Source organism: Aquarana catesbeiana, linkage group LG06 (genome assembly GCF_042186555.1).
Source record: "Aquarana catesbeiana isolate 2022-GZ linkage group LG06, ASM4218655v1, whole genome shotgun sequence".
Taxonomy (NCBI): Eukaryota; Metazoa; Chordata; class Amphibia; order Anura; family Ranidae; genus Aquarana; species Aquarana catesbeiana.
In genome coordinates this window covers 384,818,779-384,841,438 of record NC_133329.1, presented here as the reverse complement: position 1 = coordinate 384,841,438, position 22,660 = coordinate 384,818,779, and the positions used below count along the sequence as shown (strand labels likewise).

General features: G+C 46.7%; 1 protein-coding gene across 2 annotated transcripts in view; it reads right to left on the bottom strand.

Annotated features, from left to right (window-relative positions):
• MGAT5 (alpha-1,6-mannosylglycoprotein 6-beta-N-acetylglucosaminyltransferase) overlaps positions 1-22,660 on the bottom strand; it is a 225,950-nt gene that overhangs the window by 81,788 nt on the left and 121,502 nt on the right. For both annotated transcript variants that reach the window (XM_073634279.1, XM_073634278.1), the window contains exons 6-7: positions 19,460-19,534; positions 14,467-14,628 (exon numbers count right to left, since the gene is read on the bottom strand). In XM_073634279.1, the coding sequence (XP_073490380.1) occupies positions 14,467-14,628; positions 19,460-19,534 (237 nt within the window). The remainder of the gene's footprint in view (positions 1-14,466; positions 14,629-19,459; positions 19,535-22,660) is intronic.

Below are 22,660 nucleotides of genomic sequence, written 5' to 3'. Positions count from 1 at the left end.
GTGTGTGGGGGGGGGCATTTGTGCAGTGTGCGGTGGGGGGTGGCATTTGTGCAGTGTGCGGTGGGGGGTGGCATTTGTGCAGTGTGCGGTGGGGGGTGGCATTTGTGCAGTGTGCGGTGGCATTTGTGCAGTGTGCAGTGGCATTTGTGCAGTGTGCAGTGGGGGGTGGCATTTGTGCAGTGTGCAGTGGGGGGGTGGCATGTGTGCAGTGTGCAGTGGGGGGGTGGCATGTGTGCAGTGGGGGGTGGCATTTGTGCAGTGTGCAGTGGGGGGGTGGCATGTGTGCAGTGTGCAGTGGGGGGGTGGCATGTGTGCAGTGGGGGGTGGCATTTGTGCAGTGGGGGGTGGCATTTGTGCAGTGTGCGGTGGCATTTGTGCAGTGGGGGGGTGGCATTTGTGCAGTGGGGGGGTGGCATTTGTGCAGTGGGGGGGTGGCATTTGTGCAGTGGGGGGGTGGCATTTGTGCAGTGGGGGGGTGGCATTTGTGCAGTGTGTGGGGGGAGTAATGCTGGGTTTAATAATGCGTCTTGACACCAGTGCTGGGCTTAGTAATGCATTTACTGACATCAGTACTGGGGGTTAATAGTTCTCAGAAGGAGAACTGTAAGCTCAGCACACAAATATACACACATTGTGTAATGATAATATTACACAGTGATTACTGACATATGTTTTTCTTTTTATTAATATCCTTAGCTTGTATTGCACAAAGTGCAAATTACATCTGGAAGTGGACAATCTTCTCTGACCTTGTAATACGCCATAATCATGTCCGTTAAATCTAAAAGAAAAGTTGATGCTGAACAGAGGAAATTTCAAGAGAGGTGGACAAGTGATTATTTTTTTGTGGAGTTTAATAAGACGGCTACTTTCCTGATCTGCAATGAAAAGGTTGCTGTTCTGAAAGATTAGAACCTTAAGCGGCATTATAATACTAAACATGCTGATCACTATGCAAAGTATGAGGGAGAAGAAAAGGAGAACTTTAGAAATCACTGTCCGTGCAGCAAAATCTCTAAGCGTGCAAAAAAGTAATGTGATGCAGCAGTTGAGGCTAGTTATGTGGTGTGTGAGCAAGTTGCAAAAGCTGGAAAGCCATTTACTGAAGGGCAGTTTCTTAAAGATTGCATGGTAAAGGTTGCCGATATCCTTTGTCCTGAGAAGGCAAATCTGTTCAGAAACATCAGCCTATCGGCAAATACAGAGGAGAGCGGATCAGTGAGTTGTCAGATAATATATATGATCAATTGTGCGATAAAAGGTACAAAGTTCTGTTTCTATTCACTGGCTCTTGATGGGAGCGCCGACATAAATGACACCGCTCAGCTTGCTGCATTTGTCAGAGGAATTAACCACTTCACCCCCGGAAGATTTGGTTGCTGAATAACCGGGCCATTTTTTGCGATTCGGCACTGCGTCGCTTTAACTGACAATTGCGCGGTCGTACGACGTTGCACCCAAACAAAATTGATGCCCTTTTTTTCCCCCACAAATAGAGCTTTCTTTTGGTGGTATTTGATCACCTCTGCGGTTTTTATTTTTTTGCGCTATAAAACACAAAAAGAGCAACAATTTTGAAAAAACTAAATATTTTGTACTTTTTGCTATAATAAATATCCACTTTTTTTAAAAAAAAAAAAAGCTAATTTTTTCTCAGTTTAGGCCGATATGTATTCTTCTTCATATTTTTGGGAAAAAAAAAAAAATCGCAATAAGCGTGTATTGATTGCTTTTGCGTAAAAGTTTTCGTGTCTACAAAACAGGGGATAGATTTATAGCATTTTTTTTTTTTTTCTTTTACTAGTAATGGTGTCGATCTGCGACTTTTATCGGGACTGCAACATTATGGCGGACGACACATCGAACACTTTTGGGACCATTGGCATTTATACAGCGATCAGTGCTATAAAAATGCACCGATTACTGTAAAAATGTCACTGGCAGGGAAGAAAGTTAATACTAGGGGGCGATCAAGGGGTTAACCGTGTTCCCTAGGTGTGTTTCTAACTGTAGGGGGGAGGAGACTGACCTAGAGGGGATGACAGATTTTGGTTCCTAGCTAATAGGAATTCACGATCTGTCATGCCTCACAAAACAGAGATTTGTGTATTTACTTACACACACGCGTCCCTGTTCTGCTTCTTTAATGCCCATGAGCGCTCGTGGCTAGCGGTCATCGCTGCACAGGGGGGGGTGCCGATGCTCGTGGCCGGACGCGACGACCGCCGGCCACGAGCATCGGCACCCCCACTGTGCAGCGAGTGCGCGCCTACTATCCCGATCCCGCAAGCCGACGTAAATCTATGTCGGCTCACGGGATCGTGCCAACCTGCCGCAGTAAAATGACGGCGGCTGGTCGGCAATGACTGAAGACTTGCTGAAAAATTGCAATGCATGGACAGGCAGCAACATATTTCAGCATCTCTGATGTAATCGATTGTACTGCCCTGCCTTGGGATAAATTGGTTGGAATAACCACAGATCCCATCAATGACTGGCAAAAGAAATGGCCCTAGTGGCTCTGATACAAAGAAAACTGGAAGAAGAGAATGCAGATCCCGCTATTGCTTTACACTGCATTATTCAACAGGCACTTTGCAGCAAATGCTTGAAAGTTGACAATGTTATGCCAGTTGTGGTGAAATGTATTAATTGAATCAGGTCAAGGGGCTTACAGCACCGCCAAGTTTGTGCTTTTTTGGAGGAAATTGGAGCAGCTTATGTTGATATCCTGTACTTTACAGAGATACGCTGGTTGAGCAAAGAAAGAGGTTTTTTTGAACTAATGAAGGAAATCAATACATTTCTGATGGATGTTCCTGAACTTGATGATCCCAAGTGGATCATGGACTTCGCATTTTTTTGGTTGATATGACACAGGTGCTGAACAAACTGAATCTGAAGGGCCCAAACCAAATTTGTCACTGTGGCTTTTGACAATGTGAAAGCATTCACCTTAACCGCTTCAGCCCCGGAAGATTTTACCCCCTTCCTGACCAGAGCACTTTTTTGCGATTCGGCACTGCGTCGCTTTAACTGACAATTGCGCGGCCGTGCGACGTTGCACCCAAACAAAAGTGATGCCCCCCCCCCCCCACACACAAAAATAGAGCTTTCTTTTGGTGGTATTTGATCGCCTCTGCGTTTTTTGCAATATAAACAAAAAAAGCAACAATTTTGAAAAAAAAATACAATATTTTGTACTTTTTGGTATAATAAATATCCCCATTACTTTTTTTTTTTTTTTTTTAAAAAGCAAGTTTTTTCCTCAGTTTAGGCAGATATGTATTCTACATAATTTTGAAAGGAAAAAAAAAAAAAAAACGCAATAAGCGTATATTGATAAGTTTGCGCAAAAGTTATAGCATCTACAAAATAGGGGACACATTTATAGCATTTTTATTTTGTTTTTTTTTTACTAGTAATGGCAGCGAACTGCAATTTTTATTGTCACTGCGACATTATGGCGGACACATCGGACCATTTTGACACATTTTTGGGACCATTGGCATTAATACAGCGATCAGCGCTATAAAAATGCATTGATTACTGTAAAAATGTCACTGGCAGGAAAGGGGTTAACACTAGGGGGGCGATCAAGGGGTTAACTGTTCCCTGGGAGGCGATTCAAACTGAAGGGGGAGGGAACTGACGGATCGTGGATCCCAGCCAATGGGAACTCACGATCTGTCACTCCTCTCAGAACAGGGAAGTGTGTGTCCGATGTGTCCGCCATAATGTTGCAGTCCCGATAAAAATCGCAGATCACCGCCATTACTAGAAGAAAAAAAAAAAAATATGCTATAAATCTTTCCCCCATTTTGTAGACGCTATAACTTATGCGCAAGCCAATCAATATACGCTTATTGCAATTTTTTTTACCAAAAATATGAATACATATCGGCCTAAACTGAGAATTTTTTTTTTTTTTTTTAAAAGCAAAAGGAATTTATTATAGCAAAAAGGACAAAATACCACCAAAGAAAGCTCTATTTGGGGGGGTGGGGGGAGTTAGGACGTCAGTTTTGTTTGGGTGCAGCGTCGCACGACCGCGCAATTGTCAGTTAAAGCGACGCAGTGCCGAATCGCAAAAAATGGCCTGGTCATCCAGCAGCCAAATCTTCCGGGGGTGAAGTGGTTAAAGCAAACGTGGCTCATCTAACACAGAGCAAACTCCGCCAAGCATCTGGCAGCAAGCAGTAACTATAACTGTATATAGTTGTTTGTTTTTGAAGCGTGAAAGTTTGCATGCGGCCCCCCCCATGGGATATGAAAACTTGTCATGTGGCCCTCAGGTATATTTTGAGACCCCTGCTCTACACATATAGGTTTGCTTCCAACATGTATTACTTAGAAGTAAGGGACATGACAACCGGGTAGGTTTGCCTGGCACCTCAAGAAAATGGCTATTGGCCAAGGTCTGATGCTATATATCGTAATTAACAAACCAAAACCTTTAGATGTTAAATTATTATTATTATACAGGATTTATACAGCGCCAACAGGTTGTGCTTTACAACATGAGGGCAGACAGTACACTTCCAATACAAATACAGGAGGGATCAGAGGGCTCTGCTCGTCAGAGCTTACAATCTAGAAAGCAGAGTTCCGCCACATTTCTCTTCTTTTCCCAGCATCCCCTCTACTTCTAAAAATAATATACAGCAAATCATCTCTATAATGCAATCCCAGTTTGAGTACATCATTTTTAGAATTGACATAACTTCGTTTTCATCTTCCTGAGCGCTTCCATCTTGATTGTGGGCACGTGAAGCCCGCTAGCACTCTCTTCCGGGATAAGATGCTGCTGGCTACCCAGCATGCACCTCCCGATCTCACGCAAGCGCAATCTAGACAGGGCATAGAGCAGATTGTGTCTGGATGCCATCAGAAGGAGGAAGGGCCCGCTCCGTTGTTATGGCAACCAATCCTGCGGCGATGCCCACCGACTCCTGGGAATGATGAAACATCTCCTCAGGAGCATAGGCGCCGCAGGATATGACGTATATTGCCGCAGCCTGGAAACAGCAGATTAGAAGGGACACCCTAGCAACAAGACAGACACAGTAAGGAAAAAAAATAAATATTTTGGCCAAATGTTATGCGAGCAGAAAGGAACTGATTCATATTAAAATGGAGGGCCACCCTAAAAAAAAAAAAAAAAAAAAAAAAAAAAAAAAAAAAAAAAAAAATAATATTGCACCAAAAATCTTTAAAAAATTAAAATAAAAAAAACATTTGAAAAAAAAAAAAAACTTACCTGAACCCTTGTTGCTAGGCAGTCTTCCTAATCTGCCTCTTCCTATTCCGCGGCGTGTTCTGCTCCTCGGTGAGCGGCCCCGTTGTCTTCTGGGAACTTTGTGTTTCCAGAAAACCACGGGGCCATTCACAGAGCGCCACTCGCGCATGCGCAGTAGGAAACTGGCAGCGAAGCCGCAAGGCTCCACTGCCTGTTTTTCCCTTACCTGGGATGGCAGTGCTGGGACCCAAGAGCTGAGGGACGGGTCGGCCTCGGGCGGCCAACATCGCGGCACCAAGGACAGGTAAGTCTACTTATTTAAAGTCAGCAGCTACAGTGTTTGTAGCTGCTGACTTTAAAAAAAAAAAAAAAAATTACATGTAGATATACTAATGCCTGTATTATATTGGCTATTTTTTTTTTTTAACAATAGTATCTCTTTAATAGTTCCATTCCCCATTGTGCTAGCAAATTACACCCCCCCCCCCTCAGTATTCTGAAAGTGTTTGGATGTTCAAAGGCAGATAGAACGGAGGAAAATAAGAACCCACGCACTCAAACTAGAAAGTATATGTTTGCACAACAATCTGATCATAATTTATGCAGATTAATTCCGGAGGCTTTGATTAAAGGAAACACTGGAATAAAGATGACAAAACAAGTCTGCGATAAACATTATTGCCCTTTATTCGGGAAAACATCTAAACCAAATCTGGGTTAAAACCAAGTGTCTGGGATGATTAGGCTGCACTCCAGGCCAAATAATGTCCTTATCAGCTATAGACAGCCACCCACAAAGTGAGCGCGTTCCACGCAGGTAGCAATTTACTATGTTGTATGTAGGAACAGTAATAATTATACAAAAACTATGACTACAAAGGCCCTTCAACAAAGTACAACCTTCATCCTGACCATTTCACGTTAACCCGTATTGGGGAAAATGCGTAACCTGCCACAGCTATAAAAAAAAAAAAACAATCACGCCCCACGGTTATGTTGGCCAATAATGGGTCAAAATTCAAGCCGTGGGTGGCCCCCCTGTGGCACCACCCAGAGCTGGGCCAAACATTCGTAGTCCAACAGTGACTGTAGCCAATCAGATGTAGTCACTGCAGGAGCAGTGGTGAGATTTCCCCCATCCAGGCTGCTTAGATTGGATGGGGGAATCCACCGATTTCTCTCATTTAGCCCCTCTGAAGCCCCCGTTTAGCCATACATATTAATATTAATGTATGGCTAGCCTTATGCTGATCCATTGGCTTCGGCACTTGGGAGTCGCCCACCTAGAAGGCCATTTTAAATTTCATAATTGAAGTTCAGCAATGGCAGCCTACCTTTATCTCTCCGCAGAAGTTTCTATTAGGCTCTCATTTTACAACACATGCGTTAAACGTATATGTAAACCCTCACCTTGTACAACAACCCATTCATTTTAAAACAGAAATGAAAGGCAAAACATTTGTGTATAGATATAAAAACGTTATAAATATTTTTTTCCCTCTGCTCTCAGCTGTACAAGGAGCTCAGGGAGCTGGGGAAGGAGAAACAGCAGCACACTGGTCTTCTAGGTGAAAGCCTGTGCGAGACAAGGGGGGGTGGGGGAGTGTCAGGACAAGTCTGATCATTGGAGGAGAGCAGGTGGAGTTCTCAGCACAGCCAGAAAACTGCCCATGCTGTACTCATGCCTAGTGTGGTCAGTTTTGTAACAGGAAAGCAGAGGGACTGGTAGGATCACCAGGGATTTCACACAATGCAAGAAATACAAAGAGAACAGGATACTTTTTCATACAAGGACATGGTACAGCTAGCACATATCAGAAATATGAAATGTTGGGTTTACATATTCTTTAGGCCCCTTTCACATTGCTGCGACTTAAGTCGCCTGATTTTGCCACGATTTAAGGGAACGTTTGTGTAAACTTGATCTATGGACCCACTCGCATGGAAGTCAATGCAAGGAAACTCTCCCTTGCATCCTGTTCTCACCTGGACACAAGGGAGAACATATCCAAAATTTTGAGTTGCCACAACAGGAACAAAAGGAATTTCTCAATGGAGGCACTTGATCCTATAACAAATGTCTAGGTGGGGATTTTCCTCGCATTGAAAAAGATCTTACTTTCTGTTGATCCTACAGTACAGCATGTGAAGACAAAATTCCCTAAAGAGAGACATATTGCAAATGCTTGTCAGTGGTTTTAATCGTCCCCTACTCTATTCTTAATGCAAAAACGGTTCTTGGTTACATGTACTTTAAAAAAGGACTTTATTGATTCTGCCAGGAACATTGAGGAGGACTTGCTCCACACTGCGTGCAGCTATAAGTCAGTAAGGCCTTGTTTTAAAGCAGATTTACTTCTACTTAAAGTGGTTCTGAAGGCAGAAGGTGAAAACCCTTCTGGGTGCAGCCCCTCCCCCCTATACTTACCCAAGCCCCATCTCGATCCAGTAATGTGCATGAGCGCAGCAGCAGTTATTTTCAGCCACTGGCTCCCGCTGCTGTCAATGACAGCCACTGAGCCAATAAGAGAACAGGGCCGAGCCACGCTGTGTGTGAATAGACAATGTCCATACACAGAAGGAATGGCTGGGGAGCGAGCCTGTTCAGGCGCCCCTATAGCAAGAGGCTTGCTATGGGGGCACTAGGCGGAGCTGGGTGGGAGATTAGGAGCCAGGACCCCCCCCCCAATCAGGGGTGGGAGAGGAGGGGTCAGAACAGCCGGCTGGGGACCCAAAAAAAGTAGAAGGTAAGCATAAGGCCCCTTTTACACAGGAGCTGCTCCCAAGCTGAATCCGCTTGCTCATTGGGGGGGGATCTCTCCGCTGAGCAGGTGGATGACAGGTTCGTGTCTGCTCCGCAAAACAGACATGGACACAATCCTGCTCTCTTCTATAGGGCAATATGATGGAAACGAATTGCGCCTGTCAGTTTCCATCATATCCAATGGACGGATGGGGAATAGGACCACCATCCGTCTGTTTTTGGTGGACAGGATCGAATGGGATGGTGGGTGTCAGTGGACATGTGTCGCTCTTTAATTCCAACCTTTAGAATCACTTTAGTCTGAAACAGGCTGACTAGAAAAAAAGTCAACATTAAAAGGACCTGGTGAACAATTTATTCTTCTAACCTCATCAGAAAACATTAAGAAAGAAACTCGATGGCAGATGTAACCTCCTCTTACTTGGGCTCCTGGGCTTTTCACCGGCCCTGTGTGAGGCCTAGCCAAGCTTAGAACAATGTGCAACACAAACATTCACTAATGGATTTAAGCTTTCGTCCTAAAAGCACAATAAATGACGCTCCCTCGCTGAGTAGTCAGTCAGTGAGGTGATGCAGACGCACCATCCTTAAGCGGTGGTTGGCATATTTTTTCATTGATCAAGACCCTCCGCTGACAAACAAGTTTCTTTTATCTAGAAGAGCCCATATTAAAACTGCAAGCGTTCATAAAAGAATTCAGAGCTTCAAAACGTTTTCCTTTTAGAAAATAGGCAGCTATTTCACAGCTCACAGAATCACAATGAAGGGTCAGTAAACTGCGGCGCTTATCTCGCTTGCGGATTGATATGGAAAAGAAAAAAAAATTTTTTGCTTTCAGCAAGGAGTAATTACTCCAATATACCATGAATTCCAAACCAGAAAGGTGGGTGTGCTAATACAGATTTGCGATTTTGAAACACAAAAGAGTAGAATGCCTAAGAAAGAATACTTGCAAACTTTAGTTTGAAAAAGAAAAAAAAAAAAAAAAAAGACCGCAAGTGTACCCGTCACCTACAAACACAGAAATGGCAATAGGGCAAAAATAAACTTAAGTTTTGTTTTTATTGTTTAAAGCTGAACTCCGATTTTTAGTGAAGTTTAATTAGTTTGTTTGGACCAGGGGTCTCCAAACAAAGGGCCACTTTACTTTCAATCCGACCTTAAGGACTGAGGCCAGTGGGAGTAGAAAACGTCCCAGCGTCAGGGGGGAGGAATAGTGCCCCCTCATCATTGGCATCGGGGGGAGGGAGGAATAGTGCCCCGCCCATCATTGGTGTCGGGGGAAGGGAGGAATAGTGCCCCCCCTCCCCATCATTGCCGTTGGGGGGAGGGAGGAATAGTGCCCCCCCTCCCCATCATTGGCGTCGGGGGGGGGAGGAGGAGGAGGAGGAATAGTGCCCCCCCATCATTGGCGTCGGGGGGGGGGAGGAATAGTGCCCCCCCATCATTGGTGTCGGGGGGGAGGAGGAATAGTGCCCCCCCATCATTGGCGTCGGGGGAGGGAGGAATAGTGCCCCCCCCATCATTGGCGTCGGGGGGAGGGAGGAATAGTGCCCCCCCCATCATTGGCGTCGGGGGGAGGGAAGAATAGTGCCCCCCCCATCATTGGCGTCGGGGGGAGGGAGGAATAGTGCCCCCCCATCATTGGCGTCGGGGGGAGGGAGGAATAGTGCCCCCCCATCATTGGCGTCGGGGGGGGGGGGGGGAGGAATAGTGCCCCCCCATCATTGGCGTCGGGGGGGGGGGGAATAGTGCCCCCCCCCCATCATTTGCGTCGGGGGGGGAATAGTGCCCCCCCCATCATTGGCGTCGGGGGGAGGGAGAAATAGTGCCCCCCATCATTGGCGTCGGGGGGAGGAATAGTGCCCCCCCCCGTCATTGGCGTCGGGGGGAGGAATAGTGCCCCCCCCCCCCCGTCATTGGCGTCGGGGGGAGGAATAGTGCCCCCCCGTCATTGGCGTCGGGGGGAGGAATAGTGCCCCCCCGTCATTGGCGTCGGGGGGAGGAATAGTGCCCCCCCCGTCATTGGCGTCGGGGGGAGGAATAGTGCCCCCCCATCATTGGAGTCAGGGGGAGGAATAGTGCCCCCCCATCATTGGAGTCAGGGGGAGGAATAGTGCCCCCCCCCCATTCATTGGAGTCAGGGGGAGGAATAGTGCCCCCCCCGTCATTGGCGTCGGGGGGAGGAATAGGGCCCCCCCCCTCATTGGCGTCGGGGGGAGGAATAGGGCGCACCCCCATCATTGGCGTCGGGGGGAGGAATAGGGCGCACCCCCATCATTGGCGTCAGGGGGAGGGAGGAATAGGGCGCCCCCCCCCCCCCATCATTGGCATCGGGGGGAGGGAGGAATAGGGCGCCCCCCCATCATTGGCGTCAGGGGGAGGGAATAATGCCCCCCATCATTGGCGTCGGGGGGGGGGGAGAGAGGAATAGTGCCCCCCCATCATTGGCGTCGGGGGGGGGAGGAATAGTGCCCCCCCCCATCATTGGCGTCGGGGGGAGGGAGGAATAGTGCCCGTTCCCCCCCCCCCCCCCCCCCATCATTGGCGCTGTGGGGAGGGAGGAATAGTGCCCCCCCATCATTGGCGTCAGGGGGAGGAATAGTGCCCCCCCGTCATTGGCGACGGGGGGAGGAATAGTGCCCCCCCGTCATTGGCGTCGGGGGGAGGAATAGTGCCCTCCCATCATTGGCGTCGGGGGGAGGAATAGTGCCCTCCCATCATTGGCGTCGGGGGGAGGAATAGTGCCCTCCCATCATTGGCGTCGGGGGGAGGAATAGTGCCCTCCCATCATTGGCGTCGGGGGGAGGAATAGTGCCCTCCCATCATTGGCGTCGGGGGGGGGAATAGTGCCCTCCCATCATTGGCGTCGGGGGGAGGAATAGTGCCCTCCCATCATTGGCGTCGGGGGGAGGAATAGTGCCCCATGTTTAATATTAGGGGAGGAGTAGTGCCCCATCCTTGGTGTCAATGGAAGGAATAGTGCCACAAGGGCCGGATAAATGCAAGCAAAGAGCTGCATCCGGCCACTGGTTTAGACCAATCAGGTCTGAATGAACTATTCCCCTCATTAACACATGCAGCGTCATACATGTAGCCTCACTTATACACAGTATAAAGCGCTGCGTTCCGGGAGTGGAATGGGACTTCCGGCCTGCTCCTGCAAAAAAAAAAGAAGTCGGGCCATGCACTGCTCAACCATTACCAGGGAGCTTTGTATTCCACGAATACAAAGCTTCCTCCGATTGGCTGAGGCAAAGAGGTGGGCAGAAGATGGGACCATTTTTCAACTCAGAGGAAGCTTTGTATTCATTCACAGAATACAAAGCTCTCTGTAAATGGCTGAACGCTGCTCAGCCCGACTATTTTGTTGCGGGAGTGGGATGGAAGTTCCCATCCCACTGCTGAAACACAACACAGCGCTGCTTCTGTTAGAGAAGAATATAGTTTGCTTGGACAAGCTTGGTCCATACAAACTATTCCATCTTCACTATAACCTGAAGATCAGCTTTAAAGCTACTCTCCAGGCTCCACATGTCTTTGATGACGCCCTGGAGGAGGGGCGAAACGCGTCAACGCAATATCTGGCTCACGACACAACCAGTGACGCCATTTCCTGCCTTCTGTGGAACGCACGCCATCATATCGCCGATCGCGGAAGTATTCTGCCAGTGTCGATGGGCTTCGAGGGGAAATGCAGCCTTCATCTGACATCAGTTTGAGACTCTGATCATTCATATTTCATTTCAGGTGCAGACAACCTGCAGTGGCCTCATTTCACCTGTTTTTGAACCCTCAGATCCTGCGCTTCTCTGTGCAGCCATGGAGAGGCTCGTTCCCCCCCCCCCCCCCCCCATCTCAACAGTCGGCAGCAGAAAGCACAGAACTCCTCCTACAGATCCAGCACTCTGGCCCCCCTCCAAACCCTGCACTTTCTGCTTCCCAGCACCGCTCCCAGCTTCTTCCCGGAAGCAGCACAAGGTAGTGGGGGGTGCACTGATGTAAGGGAGGGTGGGGAAATCTAGACTACTGATGTAAGGGGGAGATACACCTGGCCCTTTAAGAGCAACCAGAACGCCGATGCTATGAAATGGAGTTGGACACGCTTGATCTAGAGCCTATTCACGCACAAGGGTAATCACTTGAGTTCTGAAGGCCAAAATTCCACCCAAACCAATGGTCCAGGTTTGTGTGGAAGCTGGTAAGGTTGATCACAGGTTCCAACGTATACATCATGATGGGGCTCTAAGGATGAGATCCATTGATGAATCCACACTGTGCACATTTTAAAGGCTCATCACAAAGTGAAGCACACTGACAATGCTGGTACTCGCCAAATCATTAAAAAGAGACAGCTACACTTTATTTACAATTTTCAATTGTTTTAACGAAAATTGCACAAGCAGTGCCTCCTTTCTTTCCCACCCAGGGGCACTGCCTGCCTCCTTTCTTTCCCACCCAGGGGCACTGCCTGCCTCCTTTCTTTCCCACCCAGGGGCACTGCCTGCCTCCATCTTTCCCACCCAGGGGCACTGCCTGCCTCCATCTTTCCCACCCAGGGGCACTGCCTGCCTCCATCTTTCCCACCCAGGGGCACTGCCTGCCTCCATCTTTCCCACCCAGGGGCACTGCCTGCCTCCATCTTTCCCACCCAGGGGCACTGCCTGCCTCCATCTTTCCCACCCAGGGGCACTGCCTGCCTCCATCTTTCCCACCCAGGGGCACTGCCTGCCTCCATCTTTCCCACCCAGGGGCACTGCCTGCCTCCATCTTTCCCACCCAGGGGCACTGCCTGCCTCCATCTTTCCCACCCAGGGGCACTGCCTGCCTCCATCTTTCCCACCCAGGGGCACTGCCTGCCTCCATCTTTCCCACCCAGGGGCACTGCCTGCCTCCATCTTTCCCACCCAGGGGCACTGCCTGCCTCCATCTTTCCCACCCAGGGGCACTGCCTGCCTCCATCTTTCCCACCCAGGGGCACTGCCTGCCTCCATCTTTCCCACCCAGGGGCACTGCCTGCCTCCATCTTTCCCACCCAGGGGCACTGCCTGCCTCCATCTTTCCCACCCAGGGGCACTGCCTGCCTCCATCTTTCCCACCCAGGGGCACTGCCTGCCTCCATCTTTCCCACCCAGGGGCACTGCCTGCCTCCATCTTTCCCACCCAGGGGCACTGCCTGCCTCCATCTTTCCCACCCAGGGGCACTGCCTGCCTCCATCTTTCCCACCCAGGGGCACTGCCTGCCTCCATCTTTCCCACCCAGGGGCACTGCCTGCCTCCATCTTTCCCACCCAGGGGCACTGCCTGCCTCCATCTTTCCCACCCAGGGGCACTGCCTGCCTCCATCTTTCCCACCCAGGGGCACTGCCTGCCTCCATCTTTCCCACCCAGGGGCACTGCCTGCCTCCATCTTTCCCACCCAGGGGCACTGCCTGCCTCCATCTTTCCCACCCAGGGGCACTGCCTGCCTCCATCTTTCCCACCCAGGGGCACTGCCTGCCTCCATCTTTCCCACCCAGGGGCACTGCCTGCCTCCATCTTTCCCACCCAGGGGCACTGCCTGCCTCCATCTTTCCCACCCAGGGGCACTGCCTGCCTCCATCTTTCCCACCCAGGGGCACTGCCTGCCTCCATCTTTCCCACCCAGGGGCACTGCCTGCCTCCATCTTTCCCACCCAGGGGCACTGCCTGCCTCCATCTTTCCCACCCAGGGGCACTGCCTGCCTCCATCTTTCCCACCCAGGGGCACTGCCTGCCTCCATCTTTCCCACCCAGGGGCACTGCCTGCCTCCATCTTTCCCACCCAGGGGCACTGCCTGCCTCCATCTTTCCCACCCAGGGGCACTGCCTCCATCTTTCCCACCCAGGGGCACTGCCTCCATCTTTCCCACCCAGGGAGTTATCAGTTCTATCCAACTGCCTCAGACATTAGAAAGCTAAGTGAATGGATACTCTTCTGGAGTTTCTTCCCAGCATAGAATAATCAGCGAGTGTAGCTACAAGAATAGACTGGCAGGGGGCAGGAAATGAAACTACTGTGGCATGACTAAAAATAAAAATTTGGTTTTAAAGACCAATGCAAAGCTTTTTTCTCACCACTCTACTGGCTTACATTTAAGCTACCAACAGCGGAGTTATCTTTTAACACTCTGGAGAATGCTATATTGCAAGAGAGTGAACATTGCATGGAGTTCCAGGTTCTGAAGAAATGAAGTGAGCCTCTTTTAGGTTAAAGTAAAAACGACAAAGCCAGCCATAAAAATCAAGCTGAGCCCTTAGCGTTTTGTTAATGGCAAAGTGCCAACGCTCTGGGACTTGTTCTTGTCAGACTTCATCGCCGGTTATTTTGGGGTCACGTAGGCAGCGACGCTCATGTCTGTACACAGCGGGGACGGTTGAAGCGTGCACTGCAGACAGCGCTGGTGTTTAGAATGTTCTAAACCTCCAAGAGAAGGGAAAGTACCTTTTTCCTTTTCCGTTTCTCCAAATTCTGCTTCTCTGCCAGGGACTTGATTGCTTCTATCCACGTGTCATCCATCCTCTTTATCCTCAACGTCATCCAATGGAACTCCTGGTGTTTAGACATGACGAAGTAGAGGTGCTCAAAATCTGTTCGGATTTCAGCCTGAAAGTAAAAAGAAAATGGACTGCTGAGAGGTCTGTGGGCTCTTAAAAAGGGAAACATTTAATTTTCTTTTAAGGTGATTGTAAACGATCACCTTGTAAAACAACCCATTCAGTTTAAAATAGAAATGAAAGGCAAAACATTTTTTTGTATAGATATTAAACAAATACCTTTCTTCCCTTTTTTAATAAGTGATCACATTTCCTCCGTTCTCAGCTGCATAACAGCTGAGGGAGAAGGAGAAGCAGCAGCACACCGAGCTTGCCAGTGAATGGCTATGCAGCAGGGGGGTGTTAGGACAAGTCTGATCATTGGAGGAGGGTACACCGAGTTCCCAGCATAGCTAGAGAACTGACCACAATGTGCTCTCACACTTAATGTGGTCAGTTTTTGTTAGGAAAGCAAGGGGACTAGCAGGAACACCAGGGATTTCACATAAAGGAAGCAATACAGAGAGCATGAGACTCTCATATAAGTACATGGTACAGCAGACATAACAGGAATATGAAGTGTTGGGGTAACAAATGCTTTAACCTTTAGGCTGGGTTCACACTAGCTGCGTCCGTGGCATCCCTGTTCTCCATTTCAGGGGCAATTCAGGTTCGAATTTTTGCCTGAATGTGGATCTAAAACGTACCCGAAGACGCACAAGACCCTTTTCCTGTGCGGATCGCGGCCGCCCCGGAGCTGTGTGAACCGGCACCGATGATAGTCAGTTACTCTTGTTATGCGAATTGGATGCGGTGGGGGAAACCCGCATTCAATTCTCGTAAGTGTGAACCCAGCCTTACTTTTTTTTTATACCACAGTAGGTCAGTGCTGTGTGAGCTACTAGAAGAAGAAAATGCAATATGACCCAAACATACCCAAATGAACACTGTACCCAAGGCCAACAACATAATTGAGTAACTGCAGCTTCGCAGTCCTTGGGTGGCCACATTGGTCTTTTCTAAGTCCTTTCCTCAGTGTCGCCTGGTAATCCTGCCAGTAACACTTCCTGTCCTAGGGTGACAACGCTCACTCACTGTACAGTATCTAAGAACAGCAGCGTTGTTACTCTAGGAGTAGGACTACGTTACACTCCTCTCTTACTCTACTAAAACAAAAAGGGGAGGTTCATGCAGGTTAATTGATGTGAAATTGACAGTGCCAATAAGACGCTTTAGAATCCGTCCAGGCACTGTATTGTCAGTTCAATACAGGAAGTTATATAGAATGACATTTATGGCAGGATCAACAAGTATTTTTTTTTGCACATAAACAGATAACAAAATACTACAGAAAAAGGTGCAACTGCACTGACCCGAATATATTTATCTTACCACATATCAAAAACAATCAGTAATTCATCATCATTAATTCAAATAAAGTGCATATTTAGTGAACTGCAATATTATAAAGCAAATGATCCTTCTTAATCAAGAATAAAATCACGTTAAAGAACAGTCCAAATATTCCTCTTCAAAGGATGATTATCCGAAACCCACATGCACAAATCCACATCCGTGATTGGAGCATTTTCACCAATTCATGACACCACCTTCTAAAATGGACACTCACCAGAAACAAGGTAAAAGATGCCTTTGGTTTATGTTGGGTTAACCACTCCACTCATATAAGCATGCCTGAAGATTTCCCGATTGAATGCCAGTAATCCCTCCTTGCATCTCCACATTAATCTCAGGATAAGTGTGGTGCCTATAGACCGGTACTAAGTCTTTCCAGCAATGCTCTTAGGGCTAGCAAGAGTAGTTTCCTCTCCTGGGATCGGTCGTATGATCAAAGCCTCGATTTGGTTTGGGTTGGGGCAGGAAGTGACATTGGCATTACCCAGAAGCCTCTAAGCGTTTCATATCCAATCATGCGTGCGACCGATCCCAGGGGATGGAACGATGCTTGCTAGCCCTAAGAGCATTGCTGGAAAGACTTAGGATAAGTGTGGTGCCTATAGGCCGGCAAAAGTCTTTCCAGCAATGCTCTTAGGGCTAGCAAGCGTTGTTCCGTCTCCTGGGATCGGTCGCACACATGATTGGATGTGAAACGCATAGAGGCTTCTGGGTAATGCCAACGTCACTTCCTGCCCCAACCCGCACCTAATCGAGGCTTCGATCATACGACTGATCCCAGGATTCAAAACAACTCCTGCTAGCCCTAAGAGCATTGCTGGAAAGACTTCTGGGTAACACCAACGTCACTTCCTGCCCCAACCCGCACCTAATCGAGGCTTGGATCATATGACTGATCCCAGGAGACAAAACAACTCCTGCTAGCCCTAAGAGCATTGCTGGAAAGACTTCTGCCGGCCATACATGGTTTGAATTTCGAAAGAATATTCTTTCCAAAATCGTATCAAAGAATTTTCATACGAATTTTGCACCATTAGTGGGCTGCAACAACGGACGATTTTCGTGCAGCAATCAAATTTGAGGATTCGGACATGTTGGAAATTTTTTTAAAAACGAACAATTTTCTAATCAATGATGGGAGAATCGTGCGAGAAATGTAATAAAAGAAAATTTACGGAGAGAAAAGAAGATTCCTGCCCACGAAAATTCTTTTCTGTAGCAACATGAGGTGAAATTGAAGGCTTGGTCTGCCGAATTTCTATAATCAATGGTGGCACTATCACAAAAAAAAAAAAAAAAAAAAAAACACGAACTTTCTGATTTTTAAAAGAAAATTAGTTCGAAATTCGACCACGTATGGCCTGCTTTAGTGCCGGGCTATAAGCACCACACTTATCCTGAGATTAATGTGGAGATTCAAGGAGAGATTACTGGCATTCAATCAGGAAATCTTCAGGCATGCTTGGAGTGGTTAACCCAACAAACCAAAAGGCGTCTTTTTACCTTGTTTCTGGTGAGTGTCCATTTCAGAAGGTGGTGGTGCTTCACGAATTGGTGAAAGTTTTCCAATCATGGATGTTGATTTGTGCATGTGGGATTCAGATAACCATGTTTTGAACAGGAATATTGGGACTGTTTTTTGTTTAACACATGATTTTATATATTTTTTTCTTGATTTTCTTTATAATATTGCAGTTCACTAAATATACACTTTAATTCATAATGATAAATCACTGATAAAGATTGTTTTTGATATGTGATAAGTATACTATTTAGGGTCAGCGCAGTTACACCTTTTTCTGTAACATGGTTTACCACACACTATTGTTGGGGAATCTAGAACTGCAGCAGATCTGCTATTTAAATCAAAAGGTAAAGTCACACATTATTATAGATTTATATATTTTTGTGCTGGTGACACATTTCTTCACATTTTTAGATAATAAAAATACACCTTTTATTGTCTAACAGAGCAACGATAGCAAATAGGAGAAGTAAACTTTTCTGACATTTTAAAGCTGAACTCCGGGTAGATATAAAGAAATAAATTAAAGTGTCACTAAAGTCGAATTTTCTTTTTAAATGAAAACATGTTATATTCATCTGCTCTGTGCAGCGGTATTGCACAGAGCAGCCCCAAATCTCCACTTCTCATGTACCCTGGCGGTGATCCTGGCTTCTTTTCTTCATGTGTCTCCATAGCAAGCCGCTTGCTATGGATTCACAGTGTCTGCTCACTTCCGAGACGGGTGTCTATTGAGCCGCGCTCCATAGACTTACACAGCGGGACTTAGCCCTGCCATGATTGACAGCAGTAGCCAATGGCTCCTGCTCGAGTCCTGTGTGAAGAGGGAAGAAGAGATGCAGCCATGCACAGCGCTGGATCTATTCTCCCCTCTCCTCTTCTTTACACATGGAAGGGGGTGGGGGGTGCAGAGAAATGGAAAACCTCCTGTCCGGTGCCCCCACCCCCTTCGTCTCGTGATTGGTTCACTGGCTGTGATTGACAGCAGCAGGCGCCATTGGCGTCTGCTGCTGCCAAAAGCCAATAAGGAGTGCGAGTCCCTGGAGAGGCAAGGCTCTTGTTGACATCGATGGATTGAGAGGGAGCTCAGGTAAGTATTGGGGGGGGCTGCTGCACACATGTTTTTTATTTTTGTGCATAGAATGCATGAAGGTAAAAAACCTTATACATTTACAACCACTTTAAAAATGGTAAAAAAAAAGCATTTTTAGTATCACTTAAAGGCAGCTCTGTATTAGTACATTCTTATTTTTTATTGTAAGCAGTGCAAGGACCTAAAGTTGACCTTGTATCAGCCTCCGAGTCCCTGCACAGGTGGTCAGGGGTGGTGAAGCACTGAAGTCAGGAATGTCAGCCCTTATGAACTAACTGAAAACAGAAGGGTGCACAGAGGAAGGTTTTCTGGCTAATAGCAGCAGTGTAAACACCTGTTTCAAGAAAGGACTTTTCCTGTGAATGCTTGTTTCAAGACGGTGACCTGTCAACCACGGACAACCGTGTAATTAGATTAAGAGCCGGACAGCTTTTTTTATTCTCAAGTCGAACAATTGCACAAGCAATAATTAGTTGCATGCCCTGTGCAGGGTTGGCTTTTACTGGCACGGGGATGCAAAAGAAGTTTTGTGCACCTCTGTGCCGGCATTCCATTTTATTTTTTTTAATCTACGGATTTGCACGATAGCCGATGGCTGCACGCACGTTGTGACTGAACATGTCATGGGTCCTCGAATGCACACAGGGCAAGTTCTGAGACCGGGACCTGCATGTCTGTTGAAGCCGTGCGTTCCAATAGTTAACGGGACACCGGCATGGGGATGCACGCAACACCTGTGTATCCTGTGTTGGTAAGACTGCCAGGCATGCGGAAGGCAGCTAAACATTCGTTAACAGGGCCTAAATGGTCAGGTGACCCGTGCTGGGCAAACCCTACCAGGTCAATAATTATCCTCTTAACGCTTACCATTGTTCGCTTATCAGCTTCCTCTTCCTTCTGGTTTACAGCTCTCCATGGCAGTCGAGGACACCAGTTTTCAACCTAAATATTAATAAAAAATGTTAAAAAAAAATAAATAAATAAAAACACGTTACACATCAACACAAAGGCTGCATGCACACTTCAGCGTTTTGAATTGCAGGCAGATTTGCCACGAATCGGCCTGTGATTTGAAAGCGCCAGATCGTGGGACTTGCATTTGGGATGCCATTTGAATGACACCTCAAATCGTGGCACGGGTCTGGCGTGATAAAACGCGACGCAAACGCAGCAACATGCATCGCAGGAAGCATGTCGCCCAAAAAAAAAAAAAACCTTCAGGCGCTATTTTTGTGCGACATGCTTCCCACGATGACTGTTGCCATGATTGCAGAGCGATTTATCGCTCAAGAATTGTGCCGCGATTTGAGGTGTCATTCAAATGAATGGCATCCCAAATGAGTCCCGTGATTTGTCATTTACACATCTGCGCTTTCAAATTGCTGGCAGATTCGCTGCAAATCTGCCCGCGATTCAAAACGCTGAAGTGTGAATGCAACCCAACAATGACCATTGAGTAATTTGGCAATACAGAAACCATATTAAAAAGGAAAAAATAAAGAAAAAAAAAATAACACAAACAACTAAATAGCAACTAAAAAAGACATTAGGCAGAATACAGCTACAGTACAGGTAGTCAGAGTTACATGAGAATGTGTAATGTGAACTTTCATAGATAACACTGCTAATGTCTCCTGAGCAAACAGAATGCAACAAAGGTTGTTTACAGAGAATACTCCCTTCTGTAGAATTATTTATGCATGTGAAGCTTGAGTCCTATATTCTGAGAGGTCAACAGCGTTCAGGGCACATGACTCTTATCACCAAGTAAATCAAGAAAGTTGGCAGCTATACACTTTCAACTTTTCCATTACTTCTGCTGTCCATTCTGGCTAAAGAATATACAGGTGCATCTCAAAAAACAACAATATCAAAAAGGTAATTTCAGCAATTCAATTCAAAAAGTGATTCATTACACAGACTGAACCCCAAAATGTAGCATCTCAGAAAATTACATTACAGAAGACCAATTAAAAAAAAGGATTAATACAAAAATGTTGGCTTAGTGAAAAAGTATGTCCATGTACAGTATAGTATGCACTCAATACTTGGTCGGGGCTCCTTTTGCATGAATTACTGAATCAATAAGGCGTGGCATGGAGGCGATCAGCCTGTGGCACTGCTGAGGTGTTATGGAAGCCCAGGTTGCTTTGATAGGGGCCTTCAGCTCATCTGCATTGTTGGGTCTGGTGTCTCACCTTCCTCTTGACAATACCCCACAAATTCTCTATGGGGTTTAGGTCAGGCGAGTTTGCTGGCCAATCAAGCACGGCAAAACCACGATCATTAAACCAGGTATCGGTACTTTTGGCAGTGTGGGCAGGTGCCAAGTCCTGCAGGAAAATTAAATCAGCATCTCCATAAAGCTGGTTAGCAGAGGGAAGCATGAAGTGCTTTAGAATTTTACCTTCATCCAAAAAGTGGACTTTGGACCACTGAGCAACATTCCAGTCCTTTTTCTCTTTAGCACAGGTAAGATGATTCTGACGTTGTCTCAGGAGTAGCTTGACACAAGGAATTTGACAGTTCTGTATAGGTCTGTGTGGTGGTGGCTCTTGAAGCACTGACACCAGCCGTAGTCCACTCCCTGTGAATCTCCCCCCAAATTCTTGCCAATATGCTTGGATACAGCACTCTGTACAGCTAGCTTCTTTAGCAATGATCTTTTGTAGCTTACCCTCCTTGGAGGTTGTCAATTACTGTCTTCTGCGATTGTGTAACCTACTGAACCAGACTGAGAGGTCATTTAAAGGCTCAGGAAACCTTTACAGGTGTTAATTAGCTGATTGGTGTGTCACACCATGAGTCTACAATATTTAGCTTTTTCACAATATTCCAATTTTCCAAGATATTGAATTGGGTTGGGTTTTCACTAGCTGTAAGCCATAATTAAAATGAAAAGAAATGCTTAAAATATATCAGTGTGTGATGAACCTATATAGGAGTTTCACTTTTTGAATTGAATTACTGAAATAAATTACCTTTTTGATGGTATTCACATTTTTTGAGATGCACCTGCATATCTCAAAAACATGAACTTTCTTTGAAATTTAAATTAAAAAAAAAAAAAAAAAAAAAAAAAAGTATAATCTACAGAAATATAGCCTGTTCCATAGCTTGAGGTGCACACCAATTGCCTCCCCACCTCCATTCGATTGTTTCTTCTCTGAGGTCTAAAAATTATTTTAAAGCATATCTTAACCTAAGAACAAATACGAAAAATGCAGCTTTCGCAATCCTTAGGATAATTGCGTTTCTTTTTCCCTTTATTTTTCCTGCTGATCCTGCCAGTAACCCTGTCCTAAGGTGACTACACGCACTCATTGTACCACATTCTATGGTGCAGCAGCATGATCACTAAGAGCGACTACAGAACTCCCCCCCCCCCCCCCATAACATAGGGGGGTGTTTTCTATAGTCCACAGAGGTTAATTGGCAAGGCTGAAAACGCTGCAGAAACCACAGGAATTTGTGAGCTTACTGGATTTCTCGTAGGATTAAATGGCATTTTTGCAGGACAGCTTGGGCTCACAGAAGTGGGCTGGATGATGCTGGCGAGCATTCAACCAGGAAACATCTTATAGTAAAGAAATGCAGCACCAGATATTGGCTGCTACCAATCACAGCCAGTGAGGAGGAAGCATTGTGTCTATGTACACATAGAGCGGGGGCAAGCCCGCATGAGTACACCCATAGCAAGTGGCTAGCATTTACAACCTCTTTACCATGCAAAAATGTATCTAAAGCAAAGGCCACTTTTCAAGAATACTGCAGGTTTGATGAAATGGGAAGACTGTGGTTTCTTCTCCTGGCTATAAAAAAAATAAATAACTTTACAGAAATACAACTTTAAGTGTTGGTAAAGAGAAGAGGAACAGTGACCAGCAATGCTGCAGATGGGCACAGCGCTGATTGAGAGAGGGCTCAGGTAAGTATTGAACGGGGGGCTCGATGCATTAAAGTAAAAAAAATTTGGCTGTGTAAACACTAAGCTTGTGTAGACACATCGGGAGACTTTAGGGTTTACAGAAAGTCTGAGAAAGCCAATTACTTTTTTTTTTTTTATTA